General features: G+C 31.5%; 1 protein-coding gene across 2 annotated transcripts; it reads right to left on the reverse strand.

Annotated features, from left to right (window-relative positions):
• Nucleotides 1-104: 104 nt before the first annotated feature.
• Nucleotides 105-5,373, reverse strand: LOC18037400 (KH domain-containing protein HEN4). 2 transcript variants are annotated; one of them, XM_006427699.2, is made up of 7 exons: nt 4,889-5,373; nt 3,834-4,253; nt 3,011-3,262; nt 1,344-1,730; nt 1,123-1,196; nt 633-744; nt 105-534 (listed from the first exon to the last, which is right to left on the reverse strand). In XM_006427699.2, exons 1-7 carry the CDS (start codon nt 5,330-5,332, stop codon nt 394-396), a joined length of 1,830 nt encoding a protein of 609 aa, XP_006427762.1. In that variant the 5' UTR covers nt 5,333-5,373; the 3' UTR covers nt 105-393. The 2 variants fall into 2 exon arrangements, with proteins under 2 accessions (XP_006427762.1, XP_024036414.1); XM_024180646.1 differs by having other exon boundaries at nt 105-549.
• Between the last annotated feature and the right edge of the window lie 18,088 nt (nt 5,374-23,461).

The raw sequence follows: 23,461 nt of genomic DNA on the forward strand, positions 1-23,461 counted from the left end.
ATAGAATCAATCAAATAGATAAGGAAAGGTCTAACTCCATAGCTTAACAGATTTTAAAAAAAAAGGCCCTTATCAAGGATTGATCTTCTGCACAAATGTTCAGTTCAAAATAATGCAGGTGTTCATGGAATTCGTATTGTCATGGAAACTTGTCAAAACGAAAGTGGCCTAGGGTATTTAACCAATTTTTAAATCTTTGTACACATTTCAAAAGGACACAATAAATTTATAATTCTTATTTACAGAAGAACAAGAGTACAAGCACATAAAACAAAATTTAAGAAGGCGACCATACAATATACAGCTAGTTCTATTGACCTTTTCTGTTTAGCTATTTTGAAGAACAAAAACTGACATTCTGCAAGATAGATTGCTACTTGACTAGAGATTCTGTCAGGATGTCACTCCGCAAAGGATGAAGGCATGAATAAGGCTTTGTGCAGCACGCATTTGATCTGACGTCCCAGAGACCATCACAACGCCTTCGGTAGCCCCAGGTTTTGGGTCATTAACAACTACATTTGCACCTGAGATCTGAGATATAGTTGCCTGGTCATAGTGAGAATTAATTGATTGTAGATTTTTTAGCAACATGAGAAATAGAAATCAACAGCATTAAGATATCTACCCACCTGCCGGATGTGACTCAGGTTACTGTTATTCTCTCCATAAACATGGGCCATGTATAGTTGGGGGATCACAACCTCAATGGTGGTGCTTGTCAATATAGCAGCATGATTTCCACTGCTCAGAAAATAATGGCCAATCATATCATTTACTTTGAAATCAAATCATGAAAACTTTGTTCTCCTTATATTTATTCATGCACCACATATAAGAAAAAAAGAAGCTATAGATTGGCAACTTTCTAAAATTCATTGATGAGAGCATAGGATTAAAATCTGGCGACAGAAAGCATGTGATGCCAAGAAGAAGAAATATAGGTATAAAATGACAAGAACATTCTGAATTCAGTGATACAGGAATCCTTAAGAAGCTAGAAGGTAGACACAGTATATGATGGCATCTTCACTACAATGTATCTAGCACTCATGACATTAAGCCAATTGATTGGAAAATGACCACAACATAGAACTATAAACCTATTAGAGAAAGTGATACCTTTCAACAGGCCTATTTCTTGGGGTGAAGCCAGAACTAGCATCAAATCCCCTAGGATCCCCACCACCAACTCCCTGTCACAAAATGAGATCTAGGTCCATTATGATTTTATTTATCTTTGATAAAAGAAATAAAACAAAAGAAACATTATCAATTACGTTAAGTGACACATTCATTAAGTTCAAACAATAAGCACACTTTTTGAAGCACCAGGCACTAACCTGAGGGGTCCAAGATCTCGGAGATGGAGGCCGATCAAATGTAGGACCATGCCCAGGTCGCTCACTGCCATAAGGAAAGGGGATTCGATCTGAATTAGGTGGGACCATAGGATCCATACCATGTGAAAATGCTGCCTGATGATCAAAAGGTTGTGATGGACCCATACCACGGTCCATGCTGTGGAAAGGGCCAACAGGTGAAGGATATGAACCAGGGGAGGCTGGGTTATGTCTCGGCCTAAATGGTGGGGGAGGCATTTCTGGAAAAGGAGGCAAGTAGGAGTGGCCATTGTTTGGACCGGGTCGTTTCATAGGGAATATAGTCTCCCGTAGTCTGCTTGTAATGTGAAATAAAGCATCCTGTACAGAATGATAGTTGCCAATAACCTGCAAGAGAGTGCCAATCATTTAATATCTCCTAATAGTGCTTCTTTAGACAGTAAGAGAGCACACTCCACCTGGATATTTATAAAGGTTACAAAAGCTATTTGCAAGTCATATTTTGAGTCACAAGACATAATCTGGCAGGAAAAATGAAGATAAAAGGTGAAAAGAATTAGTAGGCTTAAGTCAATCCGTCGTTGATCCACAGTTATGGTGTCATTGACGAAAAGGGCCTCAAACAAGGATTATATACACTAATTATATCGTCTTGCCATCTTGTACAGGCAAGACACCAGGCAGATAATTCTAAATTACTAGAATTAGATTTATGGTAAAATTACTTCCAATGAATCAGAATGGACAGGAATCGAATGAATAGGAATCAGAATGAGCTGTATTCCCACTGATGTGTTTCCTTTTGTCTTGTAATCAGATAGATTGTTATAAGCTACTAGAATGCCCTTAGTCAAATTGTATATTTTTCTCTAGCAAAACAAATAAGTAAACATTTCTAAGGGAAATACATGGATGTTTATTATAATATTGAGCATACGACTATAATTTTTAGAATAAACTAGTTTCTGATGTTATTATTATTATTATTACTCCTACTCTAATAATAATATTATTATTTTTCTAATATTTAAATAGGGTAAAAAATGAATATTTAATTTTCCTTCCCATTCCCCCATTTTCATTCCCACCTCCCCATGAGAAAGGGATTCCCATTCCTCATATCCAAATTTGTGGGCTCCACCCATAATCCATTCCCGTTCCCTGATGTTTTTAGCAAGTAAACATGATCAATCAAAACGATTCCCCAATCAAAGAAGAAAGCACATCCTAATATTCTTTAGGAGAATGATAGGTGAGAAAGTAAGTTCAGGTCAGATGATTTTCAACCAAGCACTGATTCATTCCAAAATTTATTCCCAAACCAACCCATTGAGCATCATTCTCCAAACACACCGAAAACAAAGTGGTAGCAATGTCAAAATACATGTCAAGGAGAATCCAAAAATTTCTATCTATTCTTCATGCAAAACAATAGATAAATAAATAAAGCTGAAGTGACTTTTTCATTTTGAAGAGATGCATAGAAATAAACATATTCCAAATCCATTAATAAACCCTGGATCCATCCACCAACTCAAACGTCAAGCAGGCATTCACATAGAGTAAGCATGTATCAAGAAAGAAAAGATAAATAAAAGGTAGAAGAGACTTAAACAGATCAATACAACTAGCAGAAAAGATGTTTCATGCCTGTACTACTTGGTCACCTGAACAATTTCATCATGCGGAGAACCACACCTTGAAGCTTGGTCTTTTGGAAATACACGTATACTAGCACCAGTAGCTCTCCTCATCTCACTAACAATATGGCCTCCTCTACCCAGTAAACAACCTATCTGCTGTGAGTGTACAAGAAGCCGAGCAACTACTGCTTGACCAGGTTCAAATCCGATCTCTGCAATTCTTGAATGCACACGCATAACAGCATCCTGAGCAGGTGAGTGCCTCATCTCTGAATTCTGCAGTGGGTCAAACCAAATTGAAAATGTTAAAGGAAAGCATAGATTCAAATCAAATTACTTAAGGTATAAATCCTATAAAATTTCAATGACGACTTTTCCTATTGACATTGTAATATATGAGAAGGTATTGGATTCTTTCTTTTCCCTTGTAACTTCAAATAAAGAAGAGGAGACATGCTCCGAGGACACAATGCATATAAACACTATCTAGAACTCATTAAAAAGAAATGTAGGTGTGATCTGTTGGATGATAGCTCCACATCTTCTGGTCCCATCCTACCACATATAATTCAATGGCATGTTTATTTTATTACTAACCCTGTAAACAGAGCAGCACCAAAGGGGCAACTATTGAGGTGTTCAACAAAGCAAGAACAGTCACAACGAGTCAATTTAGTGGACTTATTATTCTGACACAAGGAAAAACATTCTCAGTAAATTAACCAATATAACTTCCAGAATTCCAAATTTCAAACATAAAAGCTCCCTTATTACCCCATCTGCAAGAAAATTGCAGCGCACCACAAAGTCCTAAAGGAGTATAATCAAATACGGTTAAGTTTCATGCCTCTCGTGCAGATATCACAACGATCCGCTCTTCTGAATCAGGCAAAATATCTGCAATCTTGATCGATGCGCCAGTTTCATTTTGAAAAGTCCGTACTATAGATCCACCTTTCCCTATCAAACTACCAACTTTATCAAGATGGCATAACAACTTAAACACAACTTCCTCTTCGTAAAACATTCTGTTACGACCTCCAACAGTCTCGTGCCCTGGACCCGAAGAATAGCCCCTCGAATGATAACCGGGTGCATATCCTCTCTGATGAAATGGTTCAGCAGCTGGAGGGTAAGGATTTCCTTGAACCACCATTCCTGAAGATTTTGTTACATTAGCTTTGAGCGCATCGACTCTTCTGCTATCTTGAACAAAATTTGAAACCGACAATAGTGCTTTCTTTACATCTGGAAAGCTTCCTGATATCTGCAAATTAGAATCCAACACAAGTCATTAGAGAAAGTAACCATTATGCAATAAATACATCCTTAAAAAATTTAAGAAACAAATTCAACAAGCGACCCTATCTGAACATTCCACAACATCTGTCACTTGATGAACATGAAAAGTCCAAAACACATGTTAAGCCTATGTTTGTAACTATTGTGCTTCTACTAAACTTTGAAAGCACGACAACTAAAGTGTTTGGCAAACACTCAACGTTTACACAGTTGCTAAGATTCACAACCCACCCACTCACTTGCGTTTGGCAACTTAGTGATTGCATTCCACATAAGCCATGGATAATAGCACCTAAATACCTCTTATCAAAAAACAGCACCTCAATCCCCCACACACCCTAAATGTAGCAATTCCTTAAGCATAGTTTCATTTTTCCTTTTTGGCTTGTTATTCACATTTTCAATTTGAATGCCAATTCCTGTCAATAACACCACATATAACAAAAACTCATAATTTTCTATTATACAAAATGATGTTGCACATAAAATCAGTAGATAATTGAAAATAGATTTTGTGAAGTGATTAATGCGATGCCACATAGGTACTTCAATGCATGACTCTAGAAAAAAAAGAAAAAAAGACTCGAATTTTTCAATAACCTGAATCAACAAATCATCGGCAGCAAAAAAATGATCTTTAGCTAAAACCCTAACATTAGCTCCGCTCTCACTTTCAATCTTCTCAAAAACCTTACTTAATCCTCTTCCAATCAGCATCTTACACGTCACCTCTCTATCTCCCACCACCTCCGCTTGCTCTCCTGCTGCTTCGCGCCTCACTATCGTCTCATACACCCTCACCAGCGCCTTCTGTTCCGCCGTCCACGTTTCCTCCTCTTCTCTCCTCACATTCTGATTGTTATCTCTATTGGCGGCGGCAGAGGAGGAGTCGGCTGTGATTTGGATTACGCAGTCGTCGGAGGAGAGGTCGTCGAGGAAGCGAATCTTGGCGCCGGAGACGGACTCGACGTGTCTGATGGTGGATTCCGATCTGCCGAATGCGACGGGGCAAACGAGACGGAGTTCGGTGCAGCCGCTCTCCATGTTTTGGAGTAAACACCTCGGTGGTTATTCCATATTTAATATTTTCACCGGAACTTTCTTTCACATTTTCAAAAGTTTAAAAACCCATTGAGGAAAGAAACCTAGTAGGCCCCAAAAATTTGAATTATTTACTGGAAGGTCCCATTATTTCAAGACTATTCATCTAGACTCCTATTTAATTTTTAGGGTTATTATTATTTTATTACTTTAAAAATGACGACAACAAATATAAAATGACTACAACAAATATTGTTTTCTATTATTTTCCTATTATATCTTTATAAAAATATCATTTTACTACTTTTCTGTTATAACAAATATCATTTTACTATTTTTCCGTTACAACTGTTAGTTTACCTGTTAATTGACTAACAAAATACTAATTTTGCCCTTCATGATTAAAAGAATAATAAGATAAATTTGTAATCCATATATCATAATTCCAGCAAAAATAATTATGTTGGTATTATATATCCATTTTAATAAATATATTACAAATTTATTTTGTAAATAAGTTTCAAATTTTTTTTTTAATCATGAAGGCTGAAATTGATATTTTGTTAATCAACTAACTGGTCAACTAATGATTATAACGGAAAAATAGTAAAATGATATTTTTATAAAGATATAGTAAAAAAATTATAAGGGACAATACTTATTGTAGTCATTAGATATTTGGTAATTTTTGAAGTAGTAAAATGATAATAACACTAATTTTTATATGCTATTGAATGGGAAAATTTTCTTTTTTAATTGTGTGCTAATTGGTTCAACTATTAAAAATTTTTGGAGCAGTCCGAGTTTTAAGTCTCAATTTAGATTAGCAGTTAGAGAAAACTAGCAAAACTTTTAAAAGCAGGTTAATTTGAGGTTTGAATTTCACTAAGATTAGTGATTAGAGTTGGAGACCGAGATGTAGTTAGGGTTTATGCGTTTGAAAGATAAGACAAGGTAAAAAATTTAAATAAAAATATCTATAACTAAAATATTTCTACTCATATTTTTGATAAATTTTTATTTTTAAAAGGATATACGATGCTTTTATTGTCAATATTATCAAATGCATCCACTCATTGTTTGATAACTGAAATTTCTTATGAAAGAAGAGAAAAAGAGAGAGTTGAAACAATTCAAGGAAAAAAAGAGAGAGCTGGAGAGAATGAAACTGATCCAAGAAAGGAGAAAAGAACAGGAAAAAAAAGGACTTTTAATATGAAAATATAAGTGAGAAATGAAATAGCAAGTGAGATATGTATAACACACAACCCAATAATACTTTTTACAACTTACTTCCTAAAGTCATTTGTGTAAACATTACTCTTATCAATAGATAGATTGAAATATCTCATAACAATTATGAATGTTTTCATTGTATTTAATACTATTTTTTTTTTTAATTTTGAAGCTACGTTTAATATAACAAAAGTGTCGGATTTGTATTTTAAAATTTTAGGGTTTCGATCGATTCTAACACAAAGGATATTTTTTTTTTTGAAAGAAGAGTCATAAATCATTCACGAGTTCTAAAATCAATCTAGCTAAAGCACTAATCGTGCATTTATTTTCCATAAATTAGAATGGGTAGGGATCAGAATGATCTAGAATTGAAATGTGCTAGAATCAAAATGAAGAATAAAGATTTAAATAAGTTATTTATTTCAGTTGTAGAAATTAGAATAAAAATAAGTTGTATTTCCATTGATCTGTTTACTTTTTTCTAATAATCACTATGGATTGTTTCAAGTTACCATAATGACCTTAGTTAAATTACGTATTTTTCACTAATAAAACAAATAAGCAAACATTTTTAAGGGAAATATGTGCAAGCATATTATAATATTGAGCACAATAATATAATTTTTAGAATAAACTAACATAATAGTAGTAGTAGTAATAATAATAATAATAAAAATAATAATAATTTTTATTTTTATTACAATAATTATCATAGTAAATAGAATTATTACTATTATTACTATTACTGCGTGAATATTGAAATTAATATTACTATTATTATTATTTCATATTTAAATAGGATAAAAAAAGAAATATTTAATTTTTTTTATAGGTAAATATATAATTTTATTTCCATTCTCATTCTCTATTTTTATTTCCACTCTTATTAGAACGAAATTTTCATTTCTTATTCCCAAATTTACAAGTCCCACGTAAAATGCATTCTAATTCTTTAATGCTTGTATCAAGTAAACACAATTAATAATTCCAATTTCCCGACTAACTTCCCATCCGAGAAAAAGAATGCATCCTAAGTTTAGATATTGAGAATTGATGAAGAATGAAAAACTTAGGCAAGATTCTAAATTTTGCAAAAAAAAGCACTGTACGTACTTTTATTGAATGGCTGAATTTTGAAGAAAAAATGACACCATACTTTTATTGAATCGCACATAATTAAATGAGTATTAGGTGCATGGGATTATAGAGAATTAATTGAAGAAGCAGATATTATAGTCAAAAATTGTAAAAGTCGCAATATTTGACTACTTACAATCAAAACCTGCAATATCCCATTGGACATCATTTTAGTTTAACTAAGGGTTTTTTTTTTTTTAAATAAGAAAGTAAGCTTTTCATCATTCATTCAACATTCATGTACATTTTGAACTTCTGTTGGTATTTTTTCTAATCAGATAGTGGATGTATTTCTTTTTAAAGCAAATTTAGCTAATGAATGGGCACAAGCATTACAATATTTAAGAACATATTGAACTCTTAACATTTTAGAAGTACCTTCTTTAGTTTTGGATTTATGAAATTATCCAAAAATTATTTTGCAGCCCTTTGTATTGTTTATTAACTTAGCCACTTCTTGGTAAACTTCTTGGCAATCTGTTTCAATGTTCAATGGAGATATTTCTGCCTCTCTTGCCACCTGTAATCCCCACTCTATAGTTTCAGCTTCTATAAATTGACATTTCTCCTTAGTTAAGTCTGTTTGATACCAGTAGCTATCACTTTGGCATATGAGTCTTTTACAACAGCTCCTCAACCTCTCATTTGGTCTTTGCTGCTTATGATTGCATCAACATGATTTTGAAGGCATTTTTGGGAGGGGAGATCCACTTCTGCTGCTTCTCATTTTTAGCATTAGCAATGTGTGATGGTCCTGGTTTGCTTAATCTTTGGTATTCTTCTAATGCTGATTATGCCTCAGCTGCTGAGATACTTGGATATATTTTCTTGTTTTAAAAAAGAAATTTATTTCTTTCATACCACGCAACCCAATAATATGCCACCGTAAGCTCAATATCAACTTTTCTCAGATTGTTGCACATGTCTTGGACAGTTTTGAGAATGTCCTGAGTTGGAGTATTAGGCTTTTAACTTTAAAAAGAGCTTTAAACCATATCTTTTTTACTACTTTAGAGTCCAAAAGAGGATGGCCTATGGTTTTCACACTCTTTTTACATCCTTGACACATTGCTCTTGTAAAATCTTTCTTTTCCATAGGTTATCAGTTGTTGACAATAAGATATTTGTTGCCCTCCGCGTGAAGATTTTGATCTTTTTAGGTAACTAAAGTTGACCATAAAAGGTTATATTGTTTATAATAACTCTCTGAACTGTTGGAAACGTTTGGAAATTTGATCTTAAGGGCTAGCTAATAACCACTTTACTCTAATGGTGCGTTTACTTACAGGATTGGAGAATCAGAATCCAGAATTAGAATGATTGATGGTGTTTACTTCGTACATATAGAGCAGGAATCGGAATTGGAATGATGGGGTCTACCACTATTTGGGAATGAGGAATGAGAGATTGATTCCCATGGGAGAGGTAGGAATTAGTCTCTCATTCTCGGGATTGACCATTTTACCCTCCCCCAAAATTGAGAATACCCACTTTGTCCTCTTTTATAATTAATTAATATAATATTATAATTAATTAATATATTATGATTAATTAATTAATTAATATATTATTAACTATAATTATTAAAGGGAAAATTATCAGCCATATACTCTTAAATGACACTAGTATCAAACGTGTTACAACACTTTTCGCTTATATCACTCGTATACCCTAAGTTGACAAAAGAGTTTTGGCGTCCACCTTTCCGTTTACTACCGTTAAGAACTTAACAGAATTTGAGCAAAATGACTATTTTACCCTTTAAACTCAAAATGAGGTAAAAAAATAAATTTACCTTGAAAATTAATGTAAATTTTCAATACACAATTTTTTTTATTTTGTTATTAACAATACATTTTTTTATTAAAAAAATATGAATTATTAATGGTACATATTATTAACAATTATCTATAAAAATATCCATCTTATACCATAAAAAATTATTAACAACATATTATTTACAATTATACATATTATACCATAAAAAATTCAAGTTTGAGCTTGGAGGAGTAGATCTTCAATAATTTAGGTTAAATTTTGGAGGAGTAGATTCGGTTGTAAAATAGCTTTTTTTTAGTAATTATTAACAATTATTCGATAAATGGGATGACATGTCATATTTATCAAAATATATCATATGACATGTCGTGTTTTACTAGGTAAATGGGATGACATGTCGTTTTTTTTAAAAAGACTAGATTACCCTTATGATGTCAGCGCTCGCAAACGGCAGTTAACGGATTGGTGGACGGCAGAAGTGTTTTGTCAACTTAGGGTATACGAGTGATACACTTGAAAAGTATTGTACCACGTTTGATACTGGTGTCATTTAAGGGTATATAGCTGATAATTTCCCTTATTAAAAATTATAGTTCTTGAATAAATAATCACAATAATTAATATATTATTTTTATAGTTAATTAATTAATTAATACTATTAATTAATATATTAACATAATAATAATAATTAATTATTATTTTTTGAATAAATAATCATAATGATTAATTTATTATGATTATTAATTTAATTTAATTAATTAATTAATTAATGTACTATTATAATAATTATTAATAGAATTAATTTATATATTATTATTAATGAATTAATATAATTATTACTATTAATTAATATATTAATATATTATTGTTAATAATATATTAATAATTATTGTTCCTGAATAAATAATCACAATAATTAATATTAATATTATTAATTAATTAATATTAATATTATTAATTAATTAATATTAATATTATTAATTAATTAATATTAATATTATTAATTAATTAATATTAATATTATTAATTAATATTAATAATATTATTAATTAATATTAATAATATTATTAATTAATATTAATAATATTATTAATTAATATATTTATTACTAATAATTAATATATTATTAACAATAATTATTAATAATTATATTTTTTTGAATAAATAATCACAATAATTAATATATTATTATTGTAATTAATTAATTAATATACTATTATAATAATTATTAACAATAATTATTATAATTAATTCATATATTATTATTAATTAATTTAATTAATATTATTAAATAAATAAATATTATAATTATTACTACTAAATAATATATTAATATATTATTAACAATAATGATTAATAATTACAATTTTTGAATAAATAATCACAATAATTAATATATTATTTTAATTAAGTAATTTATATTAATATTATTAGTTAATATATTTTTATAATAATTTTTATTATAGTTATTATAATTAATTAAAAAATTTTACAATTAATTAATATATTAGTTAATAATAATTATGATAATAATCCATTAAGTATTTTTTAATAATTTGTTATAATATAATTCATTCCGATTCTGATTTCAAGACAAAGTAAACACATTAATGGCAATCCAGCTCATTTAGATTTCGATTCCTACAGTTCAAGTAAATAACTTATTTTGATTCTCATTCCAGTCCATTCCCGTTCCTGTACACTCTGATTCCAGCTCATTCCGATTCTAGTTTAGTAAACGCAGCATAAGTACTTTAATCTTTTATCAAAATGCCACATCACTTCATCTCCTTTTCGTATTTCTTGGAAATGGAATCTTGAGGATTACTTTTGTATCTTCATGCATGAAATGTTGATTCGGCTTGTCTGCATCCCATTGATTTTTAGCATTGATTAAATCACCTACAATAGTTTTAGCAAGTAAAGTTAATAGTGATCCTGGTTTGAATATGTCTGGCCTTGCTATCCAGTTATCCTTGTACACAAGTAACTTTCTGCCATTTCCTATCTTCCATAATATGACTCTTTTTTTTATACTTGCCTTCCCTATAGGATGTTTCTCTATATAAAGGATCAATTGAAGCTTGCATTTGCATTCAAAAAATGGAGTTTCTGTAGTATCTTTCTTGCAACAGTTTAAATATTAAAAGAATTCAGAAATTGAAGTAGCCTCCATCCTTACTTGGCCATCAGTGCTTGACTGAAGCTAGTAAGATCTCTAATCCCAATCCTCCTCTGCTTTTTGCATGGCTCCGCTTCTCCTACCTTGTCCAGTGAATACCATGCTTGTCTTCCCTTATCCCTACAAAAACTTCACAATAGCTCTTAGGATACTATCACATAAACCCCTAAGGAGTTTGAATATACTTATTATGTATGCAGGTACAGCTTGGGCTACTCCTTTACTAAGAATTTCCTTGCCTCTACTAGAGAACATCTACTCATCTAGTGTTGCTAACTTGAAATCTTACTTAAAACTTTGAGTTTGATATCACTAAAAAGCTCATCTTCTTCCTACCTACTATGGATGAAAGGCTAAGTATTTTTTATATCTAGACATTACATTGAGCTTGAAGATAATCTTGATTGCTGCAATTTGTCCATTTGGAATCTTACCATTAAAGTGAAATATAAGTGTGCAACCCAAGAGAGGGGTGAATTGGAAATTTAAAAATTATCCTAGCAAATCCACACAACAAGCAATCTAATGTCTTAATAAAAATTGAAAGCAATAAGTTCAAGAAAAGCACAATAATTAAAGAGTAAGGGAGAAGAAAAACAAACACACGAATTTTTACGTGGTTCGGTAATCCCCGCCTACGTCCACGCCTCCAAGCGATCCAAGCTTAAGGATTTTACTATCCAAGCCTTTCCAAGGCTTCAACAATTACAATTGACTTCGAGGTGTCAATAAACCTTTACAACAAAGAAATTATCTCCTAATCTCTTCACTCAAGTGTCTCACACACTCAAACTCTTACAATTGAGATGAATAAATGAAGGTTACAATGAAACTCACTAAATGAGTAGATATTCAAAAATGAAGAAAAAGAAAAGATTCAATGTTTGTATTTCGCAAGTTTGAAGGCTCAAGATATCATGTGTGCTTTTTGTTTTTGCTTGTTGGAGAGACTCAAAATGAGTTGGATTTGAGTTCTGGGCGTATTCGGTTTGTCGTTTATGGAATTCGGTAAGCCGGATTTATGTTACCGTTAAGGCAAAAATTTGAATTTTGCCTATCCGGCTTGCCGGTTACGAAATTCGGTAAGCCGTTTGCATTCTGGATGCTTACTGCCCCGTATCCGATTTTTTGATTTTTATATTCGGTAAGCCGCTTGCTACAGTAACCAGCTACAGTGAAATTTTTCATAAATTTTCAGTTTGACTCGAAAACTTTATAAAACTGTAGTATGACCCAAAACGTTATGAAACTTTACAAATAGGTCCAATTTCGGAATTTAGAATAATGCTTTGTCAATACCATAACTTTTTGAAATTATGATTTCGCCCAAACTTTGTGAAATTATAAAATGACCCAAAAATATTTAAATAGCTTCAAATAGGTCCAAATCCGAAATTTAAAACACTATCAAAGATTTTAAAAATACTTTCATTTTAGTCCAAAATACTTTAATTCCATAACATCATTTTCTTATTATAAAAGCACAATTCATAAATCTTTGCTTAATAAATACATGTGGTTAGTTATCATCAAAATCAATATTTATAGCCATATAGGCTAACATAAAAAACATAGATGATTTCTCAAAATTAGAAATCTACGTTGATGCCCTTGCATAACCATCAAATATCTCTTTTAAATGCTTGCAATCAGCCACTGATGCTCCTGTAAAAATAAGGTTGTCATCTGTAAAAAGCAAATGAGATATTGTAACATTATTTGCAAATCTCAATCCTGGAATCAGTTATTTCCTTTCTACTTGCACCAATAAGTTTGAAAAATTCTATACACATATGAAGAGATATGAAGAGGGCAGACATCCATTCCTTAGGTCTTTCTCAAGTTGTATTAAGCCTTTTGGAGCCCCATTGATTATCACTAAAAAATAAGTAGTAATGATGCAACTCATTATCAAATTCACTCACTTGTTTAAAAAGCCAAGTTTTGCCATTGTTTATTTCAGAAATTGTCATTTAATCTTGTTATACGCTTCGCTTATGTCTAATTTTAGTGCCACAAGACCATTTCTTTTCCTTTTACTATGTCTAATCCTTTGGAGGCATACATAACCAATAATAATATTGTCTGCAAGAGTTCATTAGGTATGAATGTACTCTGTCTTGGGGATATGATTTAGGATATGATTGGTTTCAATCTATTAGCAATAGTCTCAGCAACAATTCTATAAACAACATTGCAAATACTGGTACGCTTATATTCAATGACTTTTCTAGGCTTAACAATCTTAAGTATGAGAGCAATATAAGTAAGATTGAGGGATGCTAAGTTATATTGCTCAATCCAGAATGTGCAAGCAAGTTCAACTAAACCACTACGAACTATCTACTAATTTTTTTTGAAAGAATACAGCAGGTAAGCTATCTGGACCTAAAGCCTTTGTGGTGCACATCTGAAAGAGGGAATCAGTTATACTCTCTAATGTGAACAGTTCCTCCCATTGAACATTCATCTCTTACCTTTGGTAATAATCTTTTTAAAATAGCTTGAATATGATTCTAAATTAGACTAGAATATGCAAACAAATTTTAAAAATATGCACAAAACTCCTTTTGAACTTTATCTCGATTCTCCATCCATTGCCCTTCAGTATCTTCAATTCCCCATATTTTATTCTTTCTCTTCTAGTTAGATGCTTTTGAATGAAAGAACTTTGTATTTTAGTCCTCTGCTCTTAGCCAGTCAGCTCTCGCTCTTTACTTTTAATAAATTTCTTCATCTATCAACATGTTATTGATCTAATTTTTAACTTTTTTTATTTATTCCCTATCTACATATTGAGCATTACTTTATTTTATATTATATAGGTGTTTGATCAGATTTCCTTTACCTATCTTTAAGCTCATTTTTACTTCAGTTCTTAAGCTAAGCTAAAACAAATTTAGTTACCTTTTGAAACTGCTGCACTTGATTCTCCCAAACTCTTCCACCATAATTTACCCACTCATCTTTCATTATGTTTCTCCATGCCTCATATGGACTCCACAAGTCTTTGTAGTGATCTCAAGAGAAAAATCTTTATAATTCATCTTATTGCATCTTTCTTTAACTTCTATGACAATTAGGAAATGGGTTGAAACCCAATTCACTAGCTTTATTGCTGTCAGATCCTAGAAGTTATTGCACTATTCTTTAGTAAAAAGAATCTATCCAGTCATTCTTCAATGTGGCGTGGTCTATATCTCTTGTTTGACCACATAAATAGTGTTGCGTAAATTAGCAAGTGTACTAGTCGGCATAAGTAATATAATGAAGAATATGGTATCGTCTTACAGAGATTGTATATCTTATTAGCTATCGAAATTATTCTAACCCTAATTTATTTGAATAATCAAATAAGCAAATTTAGATTAAAGATTTAAATAAAATAAAATAACTAAAAATTAAATAAATATGCAAGCAGTAATAAAAATCACCAAAAAATTAAGACACTAGGACATCTGATTTCATCATAAGCAATCCAATTTAATCCTCCATCTATGCTATTAAAATTTATTACTCATATTGACAGTGAATTTCCCTAATCTATTCAATATCATCTCTCAAGTAATATCAAAAATACCTACACATATTAACACATTATATCTCTATGTGAATTTAAATATGCAAAGATTCATTAAGCTCTATGGAAATTCTTAGAAAAACTGCATGAATCATGTTGGCACATCTCTGTCTTTCGTTTAATTCATGGCATCCATTACACAGAGCAAAATACATAAATCTCCTCTCGGTCTCATTATGTATCCTTAAATCATTCAAATATTGGCTAGATATTTAAAAGCATTAACATAAATTTATGGAATTAAATTTTCATAGTTAGGCTACATCGTAGCCCTAGTAAAATAAATTAGTTCATCGGAGTATAAAGAGAATCCATTAATTTAATTGGAAACATTTAAAAAAGACAATTGAGAAGAGAGAAAGAAAAACTCAAGAATTAACGCATCTTCCTCCTCCTCCAAATTGTTCTTGCTACTCTCAGCTTTTGTTTAAAAATGTGGCTGCTGCTTCCTTTCTTTTCTTTCTTGCTCACGGTTTTCTTCTCTTTCTTTTATATTGCTCAGCCCCCGAATCCTTAAATCAAAAGGATTTAAAACGAAACAAACCTAGCTAGAGATGCCCAATGGGCCGTGCCGTGCCAGCCCAGGCCCATAAAAGGAAGCCCACTCGTGCTTGTGCTCGTGTCGTGCCGTGCTCACTATTCATTTCATGCCGTGCCGTGCTGTACCAACCCGGTACACGTGCCGTGCCCACACGTGCTCGTGCTCGTGCTCGTGCCCACTCGTGTCGTGCCCACACGTGCCGTGCCATGGGCCGTGTCGTGCCGTGCCTAGGAAAAATAGCCCACTAAGCGTTTTCCTTTTTTATTTTTTTAAAAGCGTATGCCAAGTTGTTGTCTTATTTTTTCCAAGCTTATGTATTTTTTTTTTAATCCATATGCCTTTATTTAAATTTAATAGAATAAAAGATTCAAAACTCAAGTCCATATTCAATAATAATAAATTAATAATAATAAGAGAATGTAATATTAGTTGCTAAGTTTGACTCTATGGTATTAGAATTCTTTTTTAGCACTTAACAATAACAATAATAATAATTTTTTTAAGGGTTAACTTAATTGTTAACTTAGAATTATGTAGAGTCATATATCATAGTTTATAATAATATTAATACATATTTATAAAATCATGATATTTATTATTTTATTTATTAAAATCATGATATCAATTATTTATTTAATAAATTATAAATATAAATCAATTATAATTTTTTTGAAACTAAGAATTAAATAAATTTAAAAAACTTGAGCTAATAAAAGATATTAAAAGATTCAATTTCAAGTTATTTATAAAATCATAAAATTTTAAGTTTACTTTCATTAAAAAATGAAACGTGCTTATTGTGTGTTTTTTCGTGTGCTGTGCTTTGGCCCATCTATAATCGTGTCATGCTTTTAATGCCCGTGTGCCTAAAATCTACGCCCGGCACGGCCCATGTGCGTACCGTGCCGTGCCGCGTGCTCTACCGAGACGTGCTCGTGCCGTGCCGTGCTATACGGACACGTGTCGTGCCCGTGCCGTGCTGTACGGACACGTGTCGTGCCCGTGCCGTGCTGTACGGACACGTGTCGTGCCCGTGCCGTGCTGTACGGACACGTGTCGTGCCCGTGCCGTGCTGTACGGACACGTGTCGTGCCCGTGCCGTGCTGTACGGACACGTGTCGTGCCCGTGCCGTGCTGTACGGACACGTGTCGTGCCCGTGCCGTGCTGTACGGACACGTGTCGTGCCCGTGCCGTGCTGTACGGACACGTGTCGTGCCCGTGCCGTGCCTCATGCCGTCCGGCTCATTGGCCACCTTTAAACCTAGCCCACTTTTTAAGCCCATGCACATGAATAAAATGCCAATGCTTTATGTAATCATTCACGTGACTTGTACAATTAGCCAATGAATCTATAACATTATTTGGTAATAAATCTAATAATTATTTTTTCAGCACTATTCTTTCCTCTTTTCTTTCACAATCTGCAATTATTTCCCTAAGAGCCAATTTGTTTCCTTTTTAAGCTTCCTTTCACTTAAATATTCCCAATATTCCTACAATAACAAAATATGAAGATTAAAATAAAATTTAATGTAATAAAATATAATTTAACATAAAATTGAGTTGAGAAAACATAAAAATAATATATAAATTACTAACACATAAAATAGGCAAACCCTATAGCCTATATCGATTAAATTGCATGCTTGGACAACATCTCTAGATTGAGCTACCATTTTCAATTCTCGTATGGCTCCAAAATTTCATTAAAATTGTCAAAGCAACACCAAGGATGAGAAACAAAAACGTGCTAATCTTTTCAATAATGTCCATGTATGATGTTTCTGATTAGTTTCTAGGTGGCCATAAACCCTCTTGCATCTCCACATGCCGTGTTAGTTAGACACAACTACATCTATATAGCGAAAGCAATAAGATGTTATATTGACATTAACATTCGAATTCCAAAACAAAGTTAAACCTCCCCCCATTCCATTTCTGTCTACCACAAAACATTTCTCAAAATCCTACATTCTGAACTAACCTGTTAAGTCGTCATCTTTGTTTCACAACAAAAGAAAATGTGAGGCTAGTATTGGTGGAGTTTTTTTTTTTTTGATAGCTAAGGGCGCTCAAGGCTTTCCTAGACCTCGAACATCCCAACTTAGGATCCTCATGGTTGCCGACAGGTCTGGGCATTGGCTTCCACTAATATATCTTCCACCATCGCCTCTGAATCCACCATTGCATCTCGTTCTGCATCTACCAGCCTTAACTAAAGTTTTGTTTGAAAGAAGTTGATCGGCTACAATTGTTAGGTTGCTTAGATAGGCTAAACGACCTTTTTCTTTTGCTTTCTTGGTTTAGGCCAAATAAGCTCACTGTTAGGCCTTTTGGCATTTATTGGCTCATTGACACTTACTTTTTCAACCTTTGTGTTTCTTCCTTATAATTACCGTTTTCTAACTTTGGGCTTCACCTTGGCTTTGTTTGGCCCATTATCCACATCTTCTTCATCCGATTTCTCATGTCCATCGTCGGAATTTTTTGTGTTGTCCATTATCTTCAAATTTTCATTAGTGTCTAAAGCTACAATTTTCCCTTCAATTCGCATTTCCCACCCATATGCTCTTATTTCTACAGTAGCTATCATTGGCAGCTAACTTAGCCTGCTTCTTGTTGATTTCTCTGTCCATAGTTTGACACTCCACCTGCGGATTTTTCAGCTTTAAAGTTCTTAGCATTAATGGTTCTTCATTAACCCCTTGCACGTGGCTTGTGACCATTGGTTCTACACTTTCAATTAACTCATTACCTGTTTTGCGTGGATATGAACCATTTAGGCAAATTGAATTGTGTTGAGCTTGGTGTAGTTATGAGATGTCAGCTGCTGCAATGTTTGCTTTTGATTGGATTTGTTCATGATTTCCTTCCTCTTTTGTTCGATTCTGCTTCACCTTTTTAGCTTATGTGATTGCTCTCATCTATCTACCATGAGGCAACTCCTCCTTTGGTTGGCTTTGTACTTATCTATACTGATAGCCAATATTTGCCAGCAGAAACCGAAGTCTGGCAGTTTTTCATACAAGGCTGGCATTGGAAATTTGACTTCATCTTGTTGTGTTCCAAAGCTGTGTTATATCAATAGAGATTTTGACTCGAGCAAACTAGCCTATACGTTCACTTGCTTCATCTGTTTCAATTTCCTCCACATTACCAATCTTCTATCCCAACTTTTGAATGGCATTCTATCCATACACATTATAGATATATTGTGAATTTGCACCCAAAATGATGTATGTGTGAATGATTGTTTCTTTATATCCCCAATACTAATTGGCTCAAACAGCAGTAACAGGGCTCTATCAAGATGCCATGGACCCCTTATAAACACCTTTTTCTTTTCTTCTTTGGAGGCAAACTTGAAGGGGAATATGTTATCCCCCATGCTTTTGATCTTTACTTCCTTAACCTTTCTCCAAGCTTATTGCATTGCTGCTTTCAACTAGGGTTGTTCATAATCCAATCTGACCCGCTCAATCCATCTGATCCGTAGAAATTCGATCCATGAATTGGTTGATTGGATTGGATTAAAAATTTAATAATCCGCAATTGGTGGATTGAATATGGATCTACTTTTGTAAATCCGCAAAAAAATAAAAAGTATTTATCTAATTAAAAAATAAAACTTATAAATATGGCATTAATACTTACTAGTAAATAAATAAGTTAAAATATACTTATATTAAGATTATATTATATCTTATCTGATAATAAAATAAAATAAAAAATAATTAAATAAACAAATATAGTTTCCTAAATAATTAATTTCCACGTACTAATCTAAACGAATGAGATTTTTTTTATTTTGGTGTGTTATATTTTGAAACTTTAAATGTATTTTCTATCTTTATTTAAACAATTAATTTATTTAAATCTTATTTAATTTTAAATTTGATCGGTAGTAAAATTATTTTTATATTAAATTTTTTTATTTAGTTAGTTCGTGGATTGGAAATAATTAAAAATTTTCAATCCGCAAACCAATCCTCAAAATGGTGGATTGGATATGGATTGGGTCAAATCCGCATCCAATCCGCAGATGTATGGATTGGATTTGAATTGAATTTCACCAATCTGTAGATTGAATTAGATTGAAAAATTATAATCTATAAAATTATTGATCGGATATGAATGAACGTCCAATCTATAAAATCCGATCCACCAACACCCCTATTTTCAACCCTCTTTATTGATCTCTCTTGTGAGCAACACCTTGCCCACCAGACAGTTTGCAGCGATTTTTCTCATTTTATCTTTACTCTTCCCATAAACATTATCATGTCCTCCTCTTCTTCTTTTAAGAAAATTGATTGACACTCGCGAATTAATTCCTTTGTATCCATATTCCACTATATGTTCACCCCCAAAAATAAAGACTTTTCCACCAATCCTTCTATAACTACAATTAATAGTAACACGTAAGGGAAAACTTTTCCCAAGCCTGTAAGAAAACAGTAAGAGTAAGAGAACAAGAAAAAAAGAAAACACCCAACAAATGAGTGACTAAAACCCAGCCGTGCAGGCTTCAGCCTACTTTCATTCTAGCACTTTTTCAAAGAGAAAGCATAATAGAAGAAAGAATTCATATAATAGACCCTTAAGTTAAATTACTCAAAAGGTTAAAATACTCTTTCTCGGATGTGATCATTATGCAATTTCACTAAGTAGGTTGACTTGGTATTAAAATTTGAACAAATTAATATATTTGTGAAATTTCATATATTATTTTTCTCTATTATTATTAATAATTTTGGTGATTAAGAGAATTAACAAAAATTACCAGTAAATAGCAGTAATGAAAGAACTTTTTAAATACATAATATATGTACATGAAAAAAAAGAATATAGTAGCTCATCTTGTGATAGATATTGTGTAACTGTGATTAAACTAATCACAAAACCTGCAGATTTTGTGATCACAAAGGAAAGCTGAAATTATGCAAGAAATTATTCACTCCAAAAAATTATTCACTTTTGGAAATACAACAAATATCTAATGACTTGCTACAAATGCAAGCTTATACAACAAATTAACCACAAAAAAAAAACCACAAAAGTATCTTTATTGCTAAATCTTTTAGAATTATCAGTTATGATTGTAAAGCATCCCTTTATTTTTGTGATCTCATCTCAACCGTTGTGCTATTTAAATAAATTAATGAAAACAAACAACGCAAAGGGGGACTTTTTCTGTTAATACGTTACATTTCTTGTCTAGTGTATTGTTTTTTTCAAAACAATATTCTTTATTTAAATGCCTGTTATTTATTATAAATAGGTACATATACATCATCATCATTTCACTCAATTAAAGCAAAAGAGCAGCAGCCCATATCTTCAAATTAAACAATGGCTAATCATCATATTCAGCATTCCTTCCTTGGCTTATTTTGCGTCATTTTGATTTTGAATTCAGGTAATAATTAAAACTCATCTCAATTAATTAGTTAACAAATGTTTTGGTATCTGTATATTATATGTACTTTCATGCTTCCATCTGCAGGTTTTTGTTTTTGCTTTTATTTTTCTTTAAACCAATTCTTACTTTATTATTTCTCTTATCTTAAATGACGCGACCACATCAGTTGAATTTTAGAGTCACTTTTTAAGATATCCAACATGTTTTAATGAAAGTCAAATTATCATCTGAAAAGTTCAACGGTTAATGATCGAAACTATATATGTGACTTTAGCTGTAACATCAAAATGAAGCTTTAATTGCATTATTATTTTTATTAAATGCACTTACATTTGTGAACTTTCTTCAAAGTTTGAGACATATAATAAACAACTCACATTTATCGAAAAGAAATAAATAAGAATATTAAAGGAATGAATGTACTGCATTTATTTAGTGTAGACGGATTCACACATTCAAATTAATGGTTATGAACATTCAATATTTTCTCACACTTTCTGAGGAGCCAAACAACGTATTGACCAATTTTTATTTTTTTTTTCAAAAGCTGCAGGGCCAGCACCAGCAGCGGCACTAAAAGTATTGCCGAATTGCTTTGGAAGTTGTATAACTGTTCAAGAATGCAACTCAGACTGTATCGCCAAGAATTTCAAAAGTGGTGTCTGCATTGGCCTCGGATCTGATTATGCTTGTTGCTGTCTTAATTAATTAGAAAACTCATGATCACCCCCAAACTTTGCCTTAACATACTTGCCTTTGCTTCTCATTTAATTTCTTGTTCTATATATATATATATAAGAAACTAATTTTTCACTTCAATAATATTGCCCTCTACTAGTAAATACTATTCTACTCTTTACAATAAGGGAATATATTCTAGTCAATATTAATTATTTCAATTAGAAAATTTTTTGTATATTCAGTGAGCAATGTCACCTACCATATCTATATATATATATATATATATATACTGGCTAGCCGAATCAGTTTTTGGTTAGCCTCCATTGTATGGTATAAACAAAGGCACAAGGGTAAAACGGTTATTTATTTTTTTTCAAAATTACGAATAATACTAGGATCCCAATATTGGAATATAATTTGTATCCCAATAGTATATTTATGAGTTATAATATACATCGTACAACAAATAAGCGACACACATAGTTTGCATTTTCTTTATTAATTATGGTTGAAAGTTACATCAACAGCCAAAATATTTTAAAGTAGATTTGAGCTATGAAGATTAGTTAATTTGAAGTTTCAATTTCATTAAGATTAGTGATTAGATTTGGAGACTTGGATGTAATTATTAGGAATTAAGCATGCATGTGAGGCAGGTTTCGAAACATAAGAAAAATTCAAAATTTAAATAAAAATATATTAGCGAAATATTTCTAGTTATGCATGTTTTTGATGATTTTTCATTTTTTAAAACGATATATGACGGTTTTATTATTCTCAATATTATTGAATGCATCTACACATTGTTTTGTAATTGAAATCTCCAATTGAAAATGAGAAAAAGAGAGATTTTAAAACAATGCAAGAAAAATCCTAGGCAAAAAAGAGAACTTGAGGGAATGAAACTGATCCAACAAAGGAGAAAAAACAAGAAAAAGAAATGGATTTTTTAATGTTAAAACATAAGTGATAAGAATAGGGAGTTTGAGAAGGGGAAATTTTGAAAATTTTAAGATCACAAGGCTTTTTTAATGTTTATACATCAAAATAATATGTGATTCATAAAATAAATGATAAAATGTTAAATAGGCGCAATTATATTAGGAAATAGATTAGATAAAGGGAAAATTCCATAATGTTGTAATGAAAATTACAATATCAATACTGTGATAAATATAAATATTTTAAATTACATATAGAATTAGTAAATATAAAGTAAAATAAGTAAATTCATAGAAGATTATTAATTATTTAAAAATTTAATATTATTTCTACAGAATTTTAGTGAAAAATATTTTATTCATTTACAAAAAAAATTCTTTAATTAAAAAATAAACAAATTACTCAAAAAAAAATTATATTGAAACAAGTGGAATAAGTTTTATTGGATTGATTTAACCACAAATTTTATATTTATTCTAGGACATTTGTATACTTTTTTTCCCATTTTCTATAATAATATCTATTTATTACACAAGTTAATTAAGCACAATTATTTATCTTGATATGGATCAAGTAAAAACAAAATAAAAAAATATTCCTATATTACCGGACACGTAATGATATATCA

This window comes from Citrus clementina, unplaced genomic scaffold, assembly GCF_000493195.1.
Source record: "Citrus clementina cultivar Clemenules unplaced genomic scaffold, Citrus_clementina_v1.0 scaffold_7, whole genome shotgun sequence".
NCBI classification, from domain to species: Eukaryota; Viridiplantae; Streptophyta; class Magnoliopsida; order Sapindales; family Rutaceae; genus Citrus; species Citrus x clementina.